The sequence below is a fragment of the Callithrix jacchus genome, chromosome 10 (genome assembly GCF_049354715.1).
Source record: "Callithrix jacchus isolate 240 chromosome 10, calJac240_pri, whole genome shotgun sequence".
NCBI classification, from domain to species: Eukaryota; Metazoa; Chordata; class Mammalia; order Primates; family Cebidae; genus Callithrix; species Callithrix jacchus.
In genome coordinates, this window is record NC_133511.1 from 85,483,174 (window position 1) to 85,498,732 (window position 15,559).

General features: G+C 44.8%; 1 protein-coding gene across 11 annotated transcripts in view; it reads left to right on the plus strand.

Moving 5' to 3' along the window:
• The window catches only part of NAV2 (neuron navigator 2), a 768,760-nt gene that overhangs the window by 349,417 nt on the left and 403,784 nt on the right, over window positions 1-15,559 (plus strand). For 6 of the 11 annotated variants that reach the window (XR_013523354.1, XM_035264219.3, XM_054242155.2 and 3 more), the window contains exon 1: window positions 10,045-11,166. The exons of 2 other annotated variants lie outside the window; for them this stretch is intronic. Coding sequence is in view for 7 of the 9 variants with exons in the window: in XM_035264219.3 (XP_035120110.1) it covers window positions 10,900-11,166 (267 nt within the window). In the remaining 2 variants the exon portion in view is untranslated. Of the gene's footprint in view, window positions 1-9,563; window positions 9,695-10,044; window positions 11,167-15,559 lie in introns of those variants that run through there. 3 more of the 11 variants (XM_054242156.2, XM_078340758.1, XM_054242162.2) reach the window with 2 other exon arrangements.

Consider the following 15,559-nt stretch of genomic DNA (forward strand, 5'->3'; position numbering starts at 1 on the left):
TGGTGCCACTGCACTTCAGCCTGAGTGATAGCAGGACCCTATCTCAAAAAAATAATAATAATGTGTCCCTTGAGTAAATGAAAGGTTAAAACAAATGAAGATATTTATCTGAAAAATAAAGGAAATCCCATGGAAAACTAAGTTAAAACCACCCATAATTCCAACTTTTAAAAATAATGATATTAAATAAGAAATTAATAGTCCCTAGTTGACCCCTCAGAAAGAACTGTTAACACCTTGATGTGATTCCCCCCTTCATTTTCCTTCTCTTTATAAACATATTTATTTATACATATGTACACACACAAAAATATATTAGCAAAATAATTTTAACAGTAGGCTAACATATATAAAAATAATTTTTTAATGATAACATATATAAATAGTAAAGAAAATAATATTTTTAAAAAATTACAAAATTCATACTAAAGCTCTTTTTTTAATAAAATTATCTTCTATTGAGGTTTTTTTTACGCCAGCGCACCATTTTATTAGTGCAGACCTTTAGGAGTTAACTCTTCCCCAAATTCTCCTCTCAGAGTCCTGAACCCTGGGCACTGGGCCTCTTCCTGGGGGTCAGACATTGACCAGGAGCGCCTCTTCCATCCGAAGCTCACCAGGCTTCATGCCTGGGGCAGAGTCAGAGGGTAGGCATGAAGGCTTCCAGGATGACAGCAGTAACCAAAAGAGGAAATGTGTTGAGAGCTGTAGGGAGGTGGGGAGCATCGCAGCTCAGTGTCTGGTGGCCCTGCAGCAGCCACGGGTGGAGTAATGAGTAAGAACGAGTAAGGGTCAGACTGCCTGCTGCTACCGGCAGTGCTGGAGCTGAGGCAGCATTTGGGCAATTACCTGGCTGTGTTCAGGCTGCATGGGCAGCTGGACTATCTGAGTGTTTCTATCAAAAAGAAAATCTCACCCAGAAAGTAACAGAAGGCCTGGATTTTTCCAGATTGGCTGCTAACGTAGATTGAAATTATCCAGATTATTGCCTCAGTAATCCCCCACTGTAAAGTGTTGTGAGAGCAAAGCTTTTGTAGCAGTTCACAAAGCCTTGTTTTTCAGTTCGTCTGCACCTAAAGAGCTTTCTCAATATTCCACTGCCTGTGCCCTACTCCGAGAATCTGATTTCATTGGTCCAGGATGGGACCTGGACAGCCTTAGCTTGTGAATTTCCCAGGTGACTCTAATGTAAAGCCCAGGATGCAAAGCAAAGGGGAGGACCATTGATACAAAGTAACCTGATAGCTTGTTTCAAATGCAGACTCACAGCTTCAGAATTCTAGGTCTGGGGTGGGGGGAGTTGGGTAGGAGTGTGTATGTATCTTTGCCTTTAATAAGCACCCTGGGTGATTTATTTTAGGCTTCTTGTTTAAGGAGTACTGGTCCAAGTTGTCTTTGCCTCCAAATGAACATAGCAGGCAGCCTTGTCTCAGAGCATGAACACCATGCAAAGACCACCGCTGTAACTGGCGATCTTTCCTTCCCTTATTATTAAGACCACTGTCATTAGCAAACTGGGTGGCTACCAAACCTTTCCACCCATTTCCTCAACCGTAAAATGGACTCATTCTGCCACCGTACAGGAGTGCTGAGGGGATTCATTTAAATGCTGAAAATAAGGCAGATCTTAACTGTAACAGAAACAAGGAGTTACATTATCATTACCACACTTATCATTATGATGGCTACTGCTTTGATACCATACTGTCTAGTGTCCAGAGTCCAGGCGCTGGAGTCAAGTGCTGCTCTTCTGCTTAATTAGCAGTGGGATCTTAGGTAAGACACGCAAACCTCTCTAGGCCTCATTTTTCTCTTTCGTAAAATGAAAATGACAATAACCACCTACCTTATGAAATTGTGAGCATGAGAGATCATGTATGTAAAATGCTTACCTTAGTCCCTGGCACATAAGAAGAATAACTTCCTAAATTACAGTTCTGATCAGCATCATCATTATTATTGGGTCAACTTGGTTGTCTGGTCATATATGTGGGAAGAAGAATAGATAATACAAAACAAGAAATAATTTTTAAATATCAATTTGAAACTGAATTAACTAGACCTCAATTGGTAAAAATAAATAAATGAATAAATAAATAAATAAGTCATCTATAATAGTGAAAAAGTGGACAGAGAAAAAAATAAGCAAACAAACCTTACACGTGGGATGCAGCCTAGAATCTGAACATACTCATCTCAGTCTCACCTTTACTTTTTAATGTCCTAGATGGTGCTCACTCCAAAATATGGCTAGAGCCAACTGTTTGGACTGGAGAATCCAGATGTTTTGATTTCCCTCTCCCTATTTGACCTCTTTGCCCACACATATAATTGATACTCGTCTTGTATTTACATTTTCCTTGGTCCCAGCTCCTTGTCAGAAGACATTCTTAATTAAATTTGCCTGTTCATTCTATCTCACATCAAACAAGAAATCCAATTCCCTGTCTGTCCAGGATTCTGCAAATCACTGAATGAGGAGCAAGGGTGATGGGAAAGAGGCACAATTTTCATTCTTGTGGCTATCCCTGCCTCTGAATATCTGCACCTATTAAACTCAGGATCTCACTCTTGTCTATTTCTTTTCTTTGTTCTCTTCCTTCTGTGCCAAAACAAACCCAAATTCAAAACTCATCTCTTTAAAAAAAAAAAATCCCTCACCTAAAGAAAAATCAAGCCACTCCAAGTATTTGGTAGCATAGCAGGGTTTGTTGCTATTTTGGGAAAATAAATGGGTTTTACTTTGGCACTTTGGTCTGTGTTTTTTGTCCTCCTCAGTAGGCTCTTCACACTGTTCTGCTACTCCATTTTTGGGGGGCTCTTCATACTGAACCTCTTGCAGCAAATGGAATTTTTCTCCCTTATTGTAGATGACAATATAGCTTGATCCCTGGACTCTGGGCTGACCTTTGCATATCCAAATGCTCACTAATGTATCTCTAAGACCATATACTCAGAGGATCTCTCTTGAGCAGCTTAGAACTGGCAGACTTTGAAATCTCAGACTTGGTACTAATAAATATTAGTGCCTGACTATGAAAGGAAGTGATATATGATTGATATTCCTACTGATATGATTTATTTACATAGCCTTCTCCCACCTACAGAAGGCAAAAGTAGTCACAGTCTAAGTTTTAAATTAGAATCCTTTTCCTGTATTCCATTATATTTAGTCATTGTTTTATTGAATATAGGTTTCCTCTAATCCTTAGTGAGATGAGGCAAGATGTAAACAAAGGAATGTTTCCTAGACTTAACTTATAGAAGTAGGAGAGTGGAACATACCTCTTAGAGTTTCAACACTAAGGGTAAAAACAAAAAAATTCTCTCCATTACTTCGGGGTTTTTTTTGTTAGATAATTAAATTAACCAACATAGCTGATAACCCCAGAAATAGTTGGCCCTCCTTTGTACCTGGCTTATCATTGTATATTTTGTGCTGCTTCTATTACAATATTGGTTAATTATATTGTTTGTCATTCATTTATTTCCTTGTTTGGCTTCCCTATTAGATTGTGAGTTGTTTCTGTTTTTCACTTGTGAAAAAGGAAAATCCTCAGGCTGAGAAACAGTGGCTACATCATTCTTTGAAACTTGAGAGCAGAGAGCAAGAACTTACTCTTATCTGCTCTTCATCATAATGCCCAAAGCCAGGCACATAGATGGCTTGCAACAATTTATTTCTTGAATTAATGATTAAGCCACTGATTAATCATTGGTTTGCCATGTGCAGTCATGCATTGCTTACAATAGGGATACGTTCTGAGAAATGAGTCATTCGGCTTTTTTGTTGTTGTACGGACATCATAGAGTACATTACACAAACCTAGTTGGGATAGCCTGCTACAAACTTAGGCTATATACTATAACCTATTGCTTCTAGGCTACAAACCCATATGTACAGCATGTTGCTGTACTGATTACCATAGGCAATTGTAATACAATGATATTTGCATATCTAAACATAGAAAAGGAACAGTAAAAATACAGTATAAAAGAGTTTTAAAACCTGTATACCTGGATAGGGTATTTACCATGAATGGAACTTGGAGGACTGGAAGTTGCTCTGGGTGAGTCAGTGAGTGACCAGTGAGTGCATGTGAAACCTAGGACATTACTGTACACTATTGTAGACTTTATAAACACTATACACTTAGGCTGCACTGTTTATTTAAAATATTTTTCTTCAATAATAAGTTAACCTTAGTTAACTGTAGCTTTTTTTACTTTATAAAACTTTATAAACTTTATAAAATTTTATAACACTGTAGCTTTTTTGACTTTCGACTCTTAAAATAACACTTAGCTTAAAACATACATTGTATGGCTATACAAAAATATTCTTTCCGTATATCTTTATAAGCTTTTTCTAATATGGTTTTTTTTAACTTTTCAACTTTTTAAAATTAAAAATGAAGACACAAACACACACATTAGCCTAGGTCTAAACAGGGTCAATATCACTGACTTCCACCTCCACATATTGTCCTTCCGGAAGGTCTTCAGGGGGAATCATACATATGGAGCTGTCATCTCCTCTGCTAACAATGCTTTCTGGAATATCTCCTGAAGAACCTACCCAAGACTGTTTTACAGTTAACATTTTTAAGTAGAGAGGGCACACTCTAACATAATAATAAATAGTATAGTAAATACACAAACCCGTAACAGTTATTTGTCATCAAGTATTTATCATCAACTATATTAAGTATTAAGCACTGTACATGGTTGTGTGTGCTATACTTTTATAAAACTCACAACACAGTATAGCCACAAACATGAGTAATGTGTTGCACTATAGTGTTATGACTGCTACTATGTTACTAGGCAATAGTAATTTTTCAGCTTCCTTATAATCTTACAGGATCACCATCATATCTGCTGTCAGTCATTGACCAAAACATCGTTATGCAGTGGGTGACTATATTTATTTGACATTTAGTCTGGGTCACTGACACAAATGCCTGTAAACACACACACAGACACACTCATACATACCCCTCACATTCTAGCTTCTGCAAGTAGGGGAACCCTCAGCCTTTGGTTCTCAACAAAAAACCCAGAGGTTACCCTTGTGCATACTGATATGAACACAGACCCATCAGGAAGAAAGTTTGAGATTCGAAGTGTATCACTGGTAGGGTGAGTAGATGAGCAGGGTGTTTAAAGAGACGTTTGGAGGTTCTTACCTCACTTCTCTGCAGTATGAAATGGGCGACCTTTCAACTCAGCCACTACTAAAAGGTGAGCCTTTGTGCCATCTATGAGATGTCTCATAAGTTGCCAACCCGTGTTGTAGAAAATTAAGGAAGAGTAAGCTAGTGTGATTTTTTTTACCCCCAAATAACCTCATAAATATTTTGCTTTTTTATGTTATTCAAGAAACTTTGCAACATTTCCCCTCATCATGTATAATCTAGGGTCTCCAAAAGGCTGTAGACTTTTTCCCCTGAGATCCCTGCCTTTTTTTTTTTTTTTTTTTGGTGACAGGCTGGGGCTTAGATATTCCAGGCTCTTCACTGGACTGTCTTTTTGGGAGGTCAGGACAACAGGGGTCTTTAATTAAAGGATAAGTTGATGGAACTGGTCACTTGCAGGTCAGCTCTGAAGCCCAATTCACATTCAACTAATCACAAGTGGCTGATGTTGAGGATCAGAGAGGGGCGCAGCTGGCACTTCCTGATCTGAGGATGGCTCTTAGAACCAAGGAACTGTCCAATCTCTTAGGATGATTCAGTGGTCCTGAGAGTGTTGATATGTTTCAAATTGGCCTATCACTGACATTTGGGTGACTGCAAATTCAGAGCCAGAAGAAAGAATGGTTGTCAAAGTTGGAATTTAAAATGGTGGCCCATTTATACTTGTCCATAGTTCATATAGTAAATAATAATAGTAAGTTATTTTAAAACCTGGATAGCATATTCTTTCCAAAGCAGCTTGCCATTCTCTGAACCAGTGGCTTCTGTTGGCTACCAATGCTTGCAAAACATTGATTTAAAATGACTTCTTTTCGTGTTAACAGAGTATCAATGTGGAAGGAGTAAACTTATAGGCTATTTTTATAATTTGAGATTATATTTTTTAAGTAGAAAGCTTATAATTATCTCATGTATCCCAGGGGAAAAAAGAGCTTTCCCCACCCCTTTTCTGTTAGTATGATAAATTATTTTGCTTTAAACAAGAGAAATGAAAGCTTATAAAAAATATATATATAAGGAGATACATCATTGGGAGGCTGAGGCAGGCAGGATCACCTGAGGTCAGGAGTTTGAGACAAGCCTGACCAATATGATGAAACCCTGTCTCTACTAAAAATACAAAAATATTAGCCAGATGTGGTGGCATGCGTTTGTAATCCCAGTTACATGGGAGGCTGAGACAGGAGAATAGCTTGAACCTGGGAGGCAGAGGTTGCAGTGAGCCAAGATCACGCCATTGCACTCCAGCCTGAGCAACAATAGCGAATCTCCAACTCCAAAAAAAAAAAAAAAAAAAAGGAGATAAATAATGTTCAAGGAAAAAGCAAATAGAATTACTATAGGGAAGAAGAGGCAGGAAAAGAAACTTGAAACAGGCTAAAAGATTCATTTGTCCTCAAGTGAAAGATTTTTCATCAAGAAAAATGAAGAATTATCAGACTTCAGTTATATAAACCACACAGGGTTAAGGGAAATGCTCGTGTTTACAAATCCTAGAACATTAGAAATACTTTAAAAGAAATACTGTTTCATATTTTTGCATATTTGAGAGTCTCAGATCCCTAAAATGAACTTGGCAGCAAATACAGTTTAAACAGGAAACCAAAGATCGCAAGTACAAATATGTATGTCACTATTTCCATTTCTATACCCATAGCAGACATTATCAAGTGATCAGGTGGTTGTTTCCAACTAGATATGCACTCTGAAATCCTTTTCAGTAGATGACCCTTAAGATGAAACCCTTTTTCTGTATGTGGTTTAACCTTGCTACTCAAAGTGTGATCTTCAGAACACCAGCATGGGCATCATGTGAGAACTTACTCAGAAAGCAGAATCTCAGCCCCATTCTAGACCAGCTAAATCTGAATCTATATTTTAGCAAAATCCCCAGGATTTTTATGCATATTAATGTTTAAGAAGTTTTGGAGGTATACTGAACGCATGATATATTCATTAAGGCAGAAGATCTCAAACTTTAGACTCAACAAGACAGAAAATTAATAAGGATATCCAGGACTTCAACTCAGATCCGGAACAAGTAAACTCAATAAATATTTATAGAGTTCTCCATTTTAAATCACAAAATATTGATCGGCCATTATGAATACCCATTTTTAGAATGAAGCAATATTCCTGTTCTCTCTCCCTCTTTTTCTTCCTCTTTCTTCCTCTCCTTCTCTCCTTTTTTTACTTTTCAACATCCTAGTTCCTCACCTCTACTCAAAAAAAAAAAAAAAGAAGATCTCAAACTTTAGTATGCATCATAATCACTAAGTTAGACACTGCTGAAGCAGAGAGTGCTGGGCCCCATCCCCAGAGCTTTTCTTTCAGTAGGTCTGGGGTGGGGTTTTCAAACAAGTTTCCAGGTAATGCTCCTGGTTCTAATGAGAACCACTGCATTAGGGCCATGGGAATATTTTGGAATATCTCCCTGATTGTTAGATGCCGAAGATTGTGATACCTTTCCATAACCCTTGGTACATTGGTCAGAACTAGAATTCAAGGCAGGCAGGAGAGTCCCAAGTTTTATGCATAATATTTTGTATGTCCTTATGTTCCTAAATCTAAGAGACAAGCTCTCCTTCTTGAGGGTTGATCCTAGGATCATTCAATCATTCATTCAGTAACAATTTTGGGTAGCTATTCTGTCCACAGCATTATACTCCATACTGAGAGGATCCAAAGAAAGTTAAAACACAGTTCCTAATTCCATGATGGTTTATTCTCTAAGAAGAAAACAAATGCATGAAACAATAAATAACAGGTTAAATAATTGAAGACAACAGTACAGGAGGTGGTATCAGATGGCAAAGGGCAAAGTGTTAAGTAAGTAGCATGAATCATGTGTGAGTTGATTTCAGAGAGAGGGAGGATAACTGAAACAGGCATCGACAGGGCTGTGCATTTCAGCTTAACTAGAGTAGAAAAGTTGCTACCTAGAATGGCTAAGAAGGTGCCTTCCTGAGATCAAGACCATCCAGGCCAACATGGTGAAACCCTGTCTCTACTCAAAATACAAAAATTAGCTGGGCGTGGTGGTGCGTGCCTGTAGTCCCAGCTACTCGGGAGGCTTAGGCAGGAGAATCGCTTGAACCTGGGAGGTGGAGGTTGCAGTGAGCCGAGATCGTGCCACTGCACTCCAGCCTGGCAACAGAGCAAGACTCCATCTCCAAAAGAAAGGGCCTCCTCATTTCTCATTTTTTAATGCTTCAGAGGTGAAGACTTTGCTGTTTCCCCTGATCTGAGATCTTTGTCACTTTGAGCCACTATAACAAAAATGCCATAAACAGATGGCTTAAACAATTTATTTCTTACAGTACCAGAGGCTGGAAGTCTGAGCTGAGGATGCCAACATGGCGTCAGGTTCTTGGTGAGGGCCCTGTTCCATGTTCATAGAAGCTGTCTTCTGTGTCCTCACATGGCAGAAAGTGAGCATCTCTCTCCTGTCTCTTCTAATGAGGTCGCTAATCCTATCATGAGGGCTCCACTGTCTTGGCCTTATTACCTCCCCAAGTTCCCCACCTCCTAATACCATCACATTGGGGATTAGAGGTTTAACGTGAATTCGAGGGGAAATACCCAATTAATAGCATCTGAGTTATTATAAATCAATGCTCTCAGCACTGAAGATCAGGCTATAGTGTGGTCACAAAGTGAAAAACCTGTATTCTGGAAACAAAGAAGAAAGACAAATAGTTTATAAGCAGAGATGACTTTGGGAGAAAGCAGCAGTAATTTAATAACAGAGAAAATAAAATCCAGCTTTTATTGGACTCCTACATTGCCAGGTACTTGTGCTAAATGACTGTCATGCACCAACCATTTAATTTAATTCAAACAACAGTTCATTAGGTAAATGTAGTCAAACCTCCACCTTACTACCTGTGAAAACAGAAGCTTTACAAAGATGCGTGTAAGCTTAAAGAAGTTGCCCAATTCAAATCCAGGGAGGTCTACAGGGTGGAGCCTCCTCATTCATAAATCGCGACGCCTGGCCTGCCTGATCATTCCTCAGTTTCCTTTTTATTCTTATACACTTTGAGTCAGCGAGGAAACCACAGAGGAACTCAAAGAACGAATTTTAGTGGAGGAACCTGTGGGGCCAGTGTGTCCCAAGCGCGGACAGGGAGGGGCTCCATGAAACGCAGCAAGGTTTGGCCAGAGCCTGCCGGGGTCATGGAGCCTCTCCCGGCTTCCTCGGGACACTCTAATTACAGAGTCTGTGGTAGGTTGCGTGGAGGAGCTGTCTCGGGGCGGGAAGCTTCCCTGCGTATTGTATTTGCTTATAAATACTTCAAATAGTTAAGTGAAATGTGCAGCCTTTGAAAACTGGAGAGGAAGCCGTTGGGAGGCCCCCCGCCCGGCCCGCCGGGAAGAGCAGGCAGAGAAATGGCTGGCGCGTTCTGAACGCGGGAGACGAGCTTCGGCCCTGCCCAAGCCAGATGGGGGCAGCGAGGCTGCGGGCGTGACTCCGGAAGACTCAAACCGTTAAGGTAACCCGAGCAATTTGAAAAAGGAAATAAACGTCCCCCGAGCCGTGCCCGCGTGGCTCCGGGGCGGGCAGTTGCGTTCGAAAGGGCATTTTTCAAAAGAAGGGTTTCAGGGACGCGGGGGTGTGGGCCCCCCGGGAGGCGCGCGGCCGGAGCAGTGCCGCAGAGCGTCCACCAGCCCGCTTTGTACTCCCGGCCAAGCGCGGCCCCAGAGTTTCGGCGGCAGCCAGAGTTGAGGCCACGCCCTCTTTGCAGTGAGAGCCGCGGCCACTGATTGGCGCGCCGTGGACCAATGGGTGCGACGGGGCGGCCCCGGCTGTCAGCGCGCGCCGCAGCCGCTCCTGCCGCAGCCTGTCCTCCCCTGCTCTGAGCCCCGCAGCCTGCGCAGCCTTCCCGGGAAGCGCGGCGGCTGCTTCCGAGCGCAGCCCAGCCCGGCCCGCCAGCCGCGCGTCCCGGCGCCCGCGCCCCACGGCCACAGCCTAGCCGCGCTCTAGTGCACGGAGCATGTGCAGACCCGCAGGCGCTAAGGTGCTGTCTGTCCGGGCGCCTTCTGGGCAGCGGTGACTGTCACTCCAAGAGAGACCTTTCGGGGGCTCTCGCCGCGCCTCTGCTGGGTCGCGGGTGACACTGCGGTGCTCGCGAGCAGGGCGGCAGCTGCCTCTCGGTGGAGACGTCTTGGGCCCCGTGCGCCCTTCTCTCCTTCCTTCGCTGCTCGCTCCTTTCCTCCCACGGCTGCTCGCTCTTTCCCTCGCCAGCTCAGACCCGTAGCCTCCGGAGCGGGACTCGTGCGTCCCCGTTGCCTCTGTCTTTTCCAAAGGGGCCTCCTCACTTCGGAGACTCAATGACAAGTTAATATGGGCGTCCAAACCTCTGTTTCCCAGGAGGAAAATTGCAAGAGGCGGCAGCCCCTGAGCGCCCAGAGCTCTTGAAAGGCCACCCAGGAGGGGCGTGAGACCCGGCTGCAGCATCCGTCTAGGTGGGACCCGCTGGGCGCCGTGGCCAGTCCCCCATTCCCATCCCGGCACCCCAAAGGTGCGCTCGCCAGATTGCTTCAAGTTCCCCGACCTGGGGATTTTTTCTTCGCCGCTGGTGGTGGGCGCCTCGTGGGCTAAGGCCCGGCGCCTGCTCTGCTACCCGCGCTGCCTTTAGCGGTCGCCCCCGCCGCCGCTGCCAGGGACGTGCTGGGAAAGCCCAAGCCCCGGGAGAAGATGCCGGCCATCCTGGTCGCCTCCAAAATGAAGTCGGGACTGCCCAAACCCGTGCACAGCGCCGCGCCCATCCTGCACGTGCCCCCGGCCCGGGCCGGCCCCCAGCCCTGCTACCTCAAGTTGGGAAGCAAGGTGGAGGTGAGCAAGACCACCTATCCTAGCCAGATCCCCCTGAAATCGCAGGTGCTGCAGGGGCTGCAGGAGCCAGCGGGGGAGGGGCTCCCGCTGCGGAAGAGCGGCTCGGTGGAAAACGGGTTCGATACCCAGGTGAGAGATGCCGTGTGCCGGGGGTACTGCTCTGGGAGGATGGGCGAATACTTCTTTCCGGGTGATGTGGGAGAAAGGGCCTACCATGTGGGCAGGGAAGGGAACCATTCCCCTTAGGCCGGCAGGTTGGGGAATGCGTGAGGAGAGTGGGCCGGCCGGTGGGTGTGGCCCGGGTGCCCGAGGTTTGCCTAAAGAGCCCTTTGAGAACTGGGATCGGGGGAAGGCCGGCAGCATCTTCCTGGGGAGGAGGGCATGATCGGGGTGTTCTCAGAAAACGTGTGCATCGCTGGAAATGTGAGGTCCTGCATGTTGAGGTCTTGTCCCCAAGAAGCCAGTATCCGCAGCAACAGCTGTGTGTGTGTCTGGCGATTCCGCAGAGATTCTGTTCCGGACAAGGAATGATCTGAGGCCCCATTGGGTTCGACGCCGCCCCCTAGCCTGGCTATAAGATCCAGGAAAAGGGGGTTGGGGGGTGGCAGTGAACCTGCGCTCCCCTTGGCTTGAAGATGGCCTGTCCCTGCCCCGCCCTGCTGGGTGACGGGATTCCGGGCAAGGTGCTGGAACTGCGGTACTAGTGCACCAGCAGAGCGCCTTGGCTGGCTGTTGCGGTGGGGGTGGCTGCCTCAGAATGGCGGCTGAAACTAAGCGCCTCCTTCCTGGGTGGTAGATGCTGGTGTTGGTAGCCCGAGTGACTGGGGGTGGGGACGGGAGATGGCTTGAAGAGAATTGGTGACTCCTACCTTTCCAGTCAGAGCCTGCATCACCCAATTCGGCAGGGTGACAAGCCCTGCCCGTGCAATCTCTTTTACAGAGATTAGCAAGGGCCAGTCAGGTTCTCTTGGCCCTCCCTGCTCCATTTCCCCCTACTTCTGGTAGAAGGGGGCTATATTTTCTTGGCAGTCAGTCAGCAGGGACTTTTGGGGACATGCCGACCTGACGGATGTGACTGTCCAGTCAGGAGATGCGGGAAGCCAGAGAGGGAGGTGGTTTGGGGCTGGTGTCAGGAAAATGGCAATAGACCAACTGACCTTTTTGGCACTTACTTCCCTGCTGACACTGTCTCTACCTTCTCCTGGAGCTTTCTCTGATCAGAGGCTAGAGCTCAACACATTCCTAGGCTTTCTGATGGGGGAACTGGAGCTGGAAGCTAATTGTAAGCAGACTTTTGTAACTCTGGGCTGGAGAAGGCCCTCAAAGCAGATTAAGCTCCCACACCAGGCTGATAAGCATGCCCCTTGTTGCTGCACTTGCTAAACATTTTTGGAAGCTGACAGGTTTGAGTGATGGTGTGTGGGAGGAAGGCAAGATTTCCTTCAGTGCTCTGGGGGCCTGCCTTTGTGAGGGTTTTGTGCTCCATTCTTCTTTGGTTGTTAGGTACAGGATTTGTCCAGTGGGCTCTGCAATGGGGGTGAGCACCAGGGTACATTCCTGCATGGGGTTCCCCTTCATCCGTGGAGGTAGGGTTTATGAGGTGTAGTGGGCAGTGAGTGGGAGGTCGGTACAGTGACTCGGAACTGGAGGTGACACATACTCTCGAGCCTGATGAGGAGCACCCGAGGAATGAGAGGGAAAGTCCATGCTGGGATTGTTCATATCCAGGCAGCTGTTCTGCCTTTGCCTGTTTGACCCTTCATTTAACAAACATTGTCAGAGGACTGGCAGTGGATAGGCTGTGGTAAGGTGATTCATCACCCTCTCCCTGAAAAAAACAATGTTCTTCAGCTTCTCCCTGGGGGCCTGGAACAGTCCACTTCCCTCAACACTTTGCTTCCCTCTTTTGCCCTTGGTCCATCATCTCCCCACCCCATTCCACTCTGTCACCCTCAGTTGGCCCTTGTGTACTCATGTTGAGCACAGTTTGGATAGACTGCTAAGGAAATTGGTCACTTCCAGTGGACTACCCTGATTTTTACCAGCCTGCCCTCCTTTGCCAGTGCCCAGTGATTTCGGCCAATGGGATTTTACCTTCTTTGCCAGGGCTTCTTCCACAGTCTGCCTGATGTGGTGTCCATTCCCCCTCCAGAAGAGTCTCTTGGTTACTGCATGAAGACTGTGTCTGACTGGCCATCTGGTGGTTACCAGGTCCCAAATCTGGTATATATTATTAGAAAAGACTCGGGAAACAATGAAGTAAATGGCAAATGCTCTCTTGGGGTCTCTGACTCCCCTTTTATTCAGGGAATTTTTGGTAGGAGGTTGGGTTGTGTAGTGGCTGATAACAGGTTTTAAAGTCAGATGGGTATTGGTGGTGTCCTTTGTCATGTACTAGCAGGTGATCTCCTTGATTAACTTCTTTGGGTTTTAGGGCTCTCATCTATTAAAAAATAAGCATAAAAACCACTAGAACTGTGAGCATTAAGAAAAGTAACATGTAAAGTATTCAGTGCAGTGTCTAGCAAGTAAGGAATACTTAATAAAAGTTGCTATTTATATTGCTAACCTAAGAGATAGGGCATGCTGAACCTAGATTTAATAGCCCCTAGGTGAGAAAAGATATAGCTTATTCTCTCAAGCCCCTGGAAAGGTATCAGTCTGTTCCAAGGATTTACAGAACATCCATCACCTGCCTAGTACAGTACCAGGCAGAATGGGAAGATGAGGAAAGGTCATAATCACTTACTGAGTGCCTGATGGGTGAGGCTCTTTACATATAATCTCATTTCATCTTCAGAAAAACACTTAAATCAGGTCTGATACATCCATTTTCTATGACAATAACAACATAGTAACAATAATAACAATGGTGATAATGGCCAAATCCTTATATAGCACTTCCTATGTGCCAGCAGTTGTTCTAAGGACTTTACATTAAAAAACTCATTTTTTTCTTATCACAATCCAATGACATAAGTGTTATTATCCCCATTTTACACATATGGAAACTGAGGCAAAGACCAATTTTGTAACCTTGTGAGTAGCAGAGATAGAATAGAACTTGGACAGTCTGGCTCTAGATCCCATGCCTTTAACCATGATGCTGTACAGGGAGAACCACAGAGACTGTCTTAGAAATTGCAGGCTCTGATTTATAAGACCACTGCTGTAACCACTGAGCTAGATGAGGCTCAGCAAGGTACAGCCACTTGATCCAGGTCATCCAGGGTGGCAGGGCAGGGAGTCCAGCAAAGTTGGTCTGGCTTCAAGGCCTGCGGTCTGCCCACTCTTCATTGCTGCCTCTTCCCATCATGCTCTGGCAGATCTACAAGGCAAACAGGACATGGCCTGGGTCTTGGGGATTTTATAGTCTAGTTGAGAGGCCTCACTGACACCTAGGGCAACAGGGCACAACACAGGGAGGCCTCAGAGGCATACTTGGGGGCGGAGTATCTAAGCTGCTTGAAGGAAGGCCAAGATTGCTGGAGAAGTCAGAGAACCAATGGAGGAGAAAGAAGATGAGCTTGGTTTGGGAGACGGGAAGGAGTGACTGGTGAGGAGGAGAGGAGATCAGAATGAGTGTGATAGTGGAGAATGAAGAGCAAGGTCATGGAGTGGTGCCAAGCATTGATGTTGCTTCGTGCAACAAGTTGTTGTTCCAGATCTGGCATCTTACTTTGAAAAAAGATGATGAAAAGAAAAGACAAAAGCTGAGTTGAAGGATTGGATTTGCATGTTGGCTTCCTGATGGATCATCATTCTGAATGTGCAAGGTAGTGTGAGAAGAGGCAGAGAGGGTGTCCATTAAGGACCTGATTCATAACAGATCCTTGGGAAATGATGATGATGATGATTAGCTTGGGGTTCAGAGTATTCAACGTGGTAGTTACAGGGGAAAGGAGGCTATTCTGACACCTTGTTTTATTATGCAGCAACTGTCTTCAGCCAGTGGCATCCCATTACCTGCCATCTTCATCTCCATCAAGTGTGGAAAAACCTAACTTAGCCAGCAAGTAGCTGTTAGGTGCAGCCCTACTGTCACCCTTCCTCCAGGCCCCTTACCTTGAGTCTGTCCCATAAACCTACAGCTGGTGCTCCTCCCTCCCCCAGTGGAGGAAACTGCTCTGCAGCAGCACACCTCCCCTGAATTACCTTCCGAGGACTGAGATACCTGTCTGTGCCTTCCCCCAAGTGTGAACATTTATAGCATTTGCTCTGTTAACATGTGAATAAATTAGGACCATGTGCAAAGAGTTGTTTTAAAAACATGCTCTGTGTTTGTTCAGAAACCCTCTCTGGCTGACCTTCAGATAAGGAACATGCCTGAGCTATTTGAGGAGACGTTCGCCTATTTTTAAGAAGCAGTTGCAAGGAGAAAAAGAAAAATATATACATATAGGAAGTATTTTGATATTTCCTGTTTTTAGGAGCTGGTGTTCAACTTGCACCTAGTTTAAGAAAAGTAATTAGAAGTAATTGAAATTCTCTGTGGGTGTTTCAGATGTTTAAAAAGAAAGTG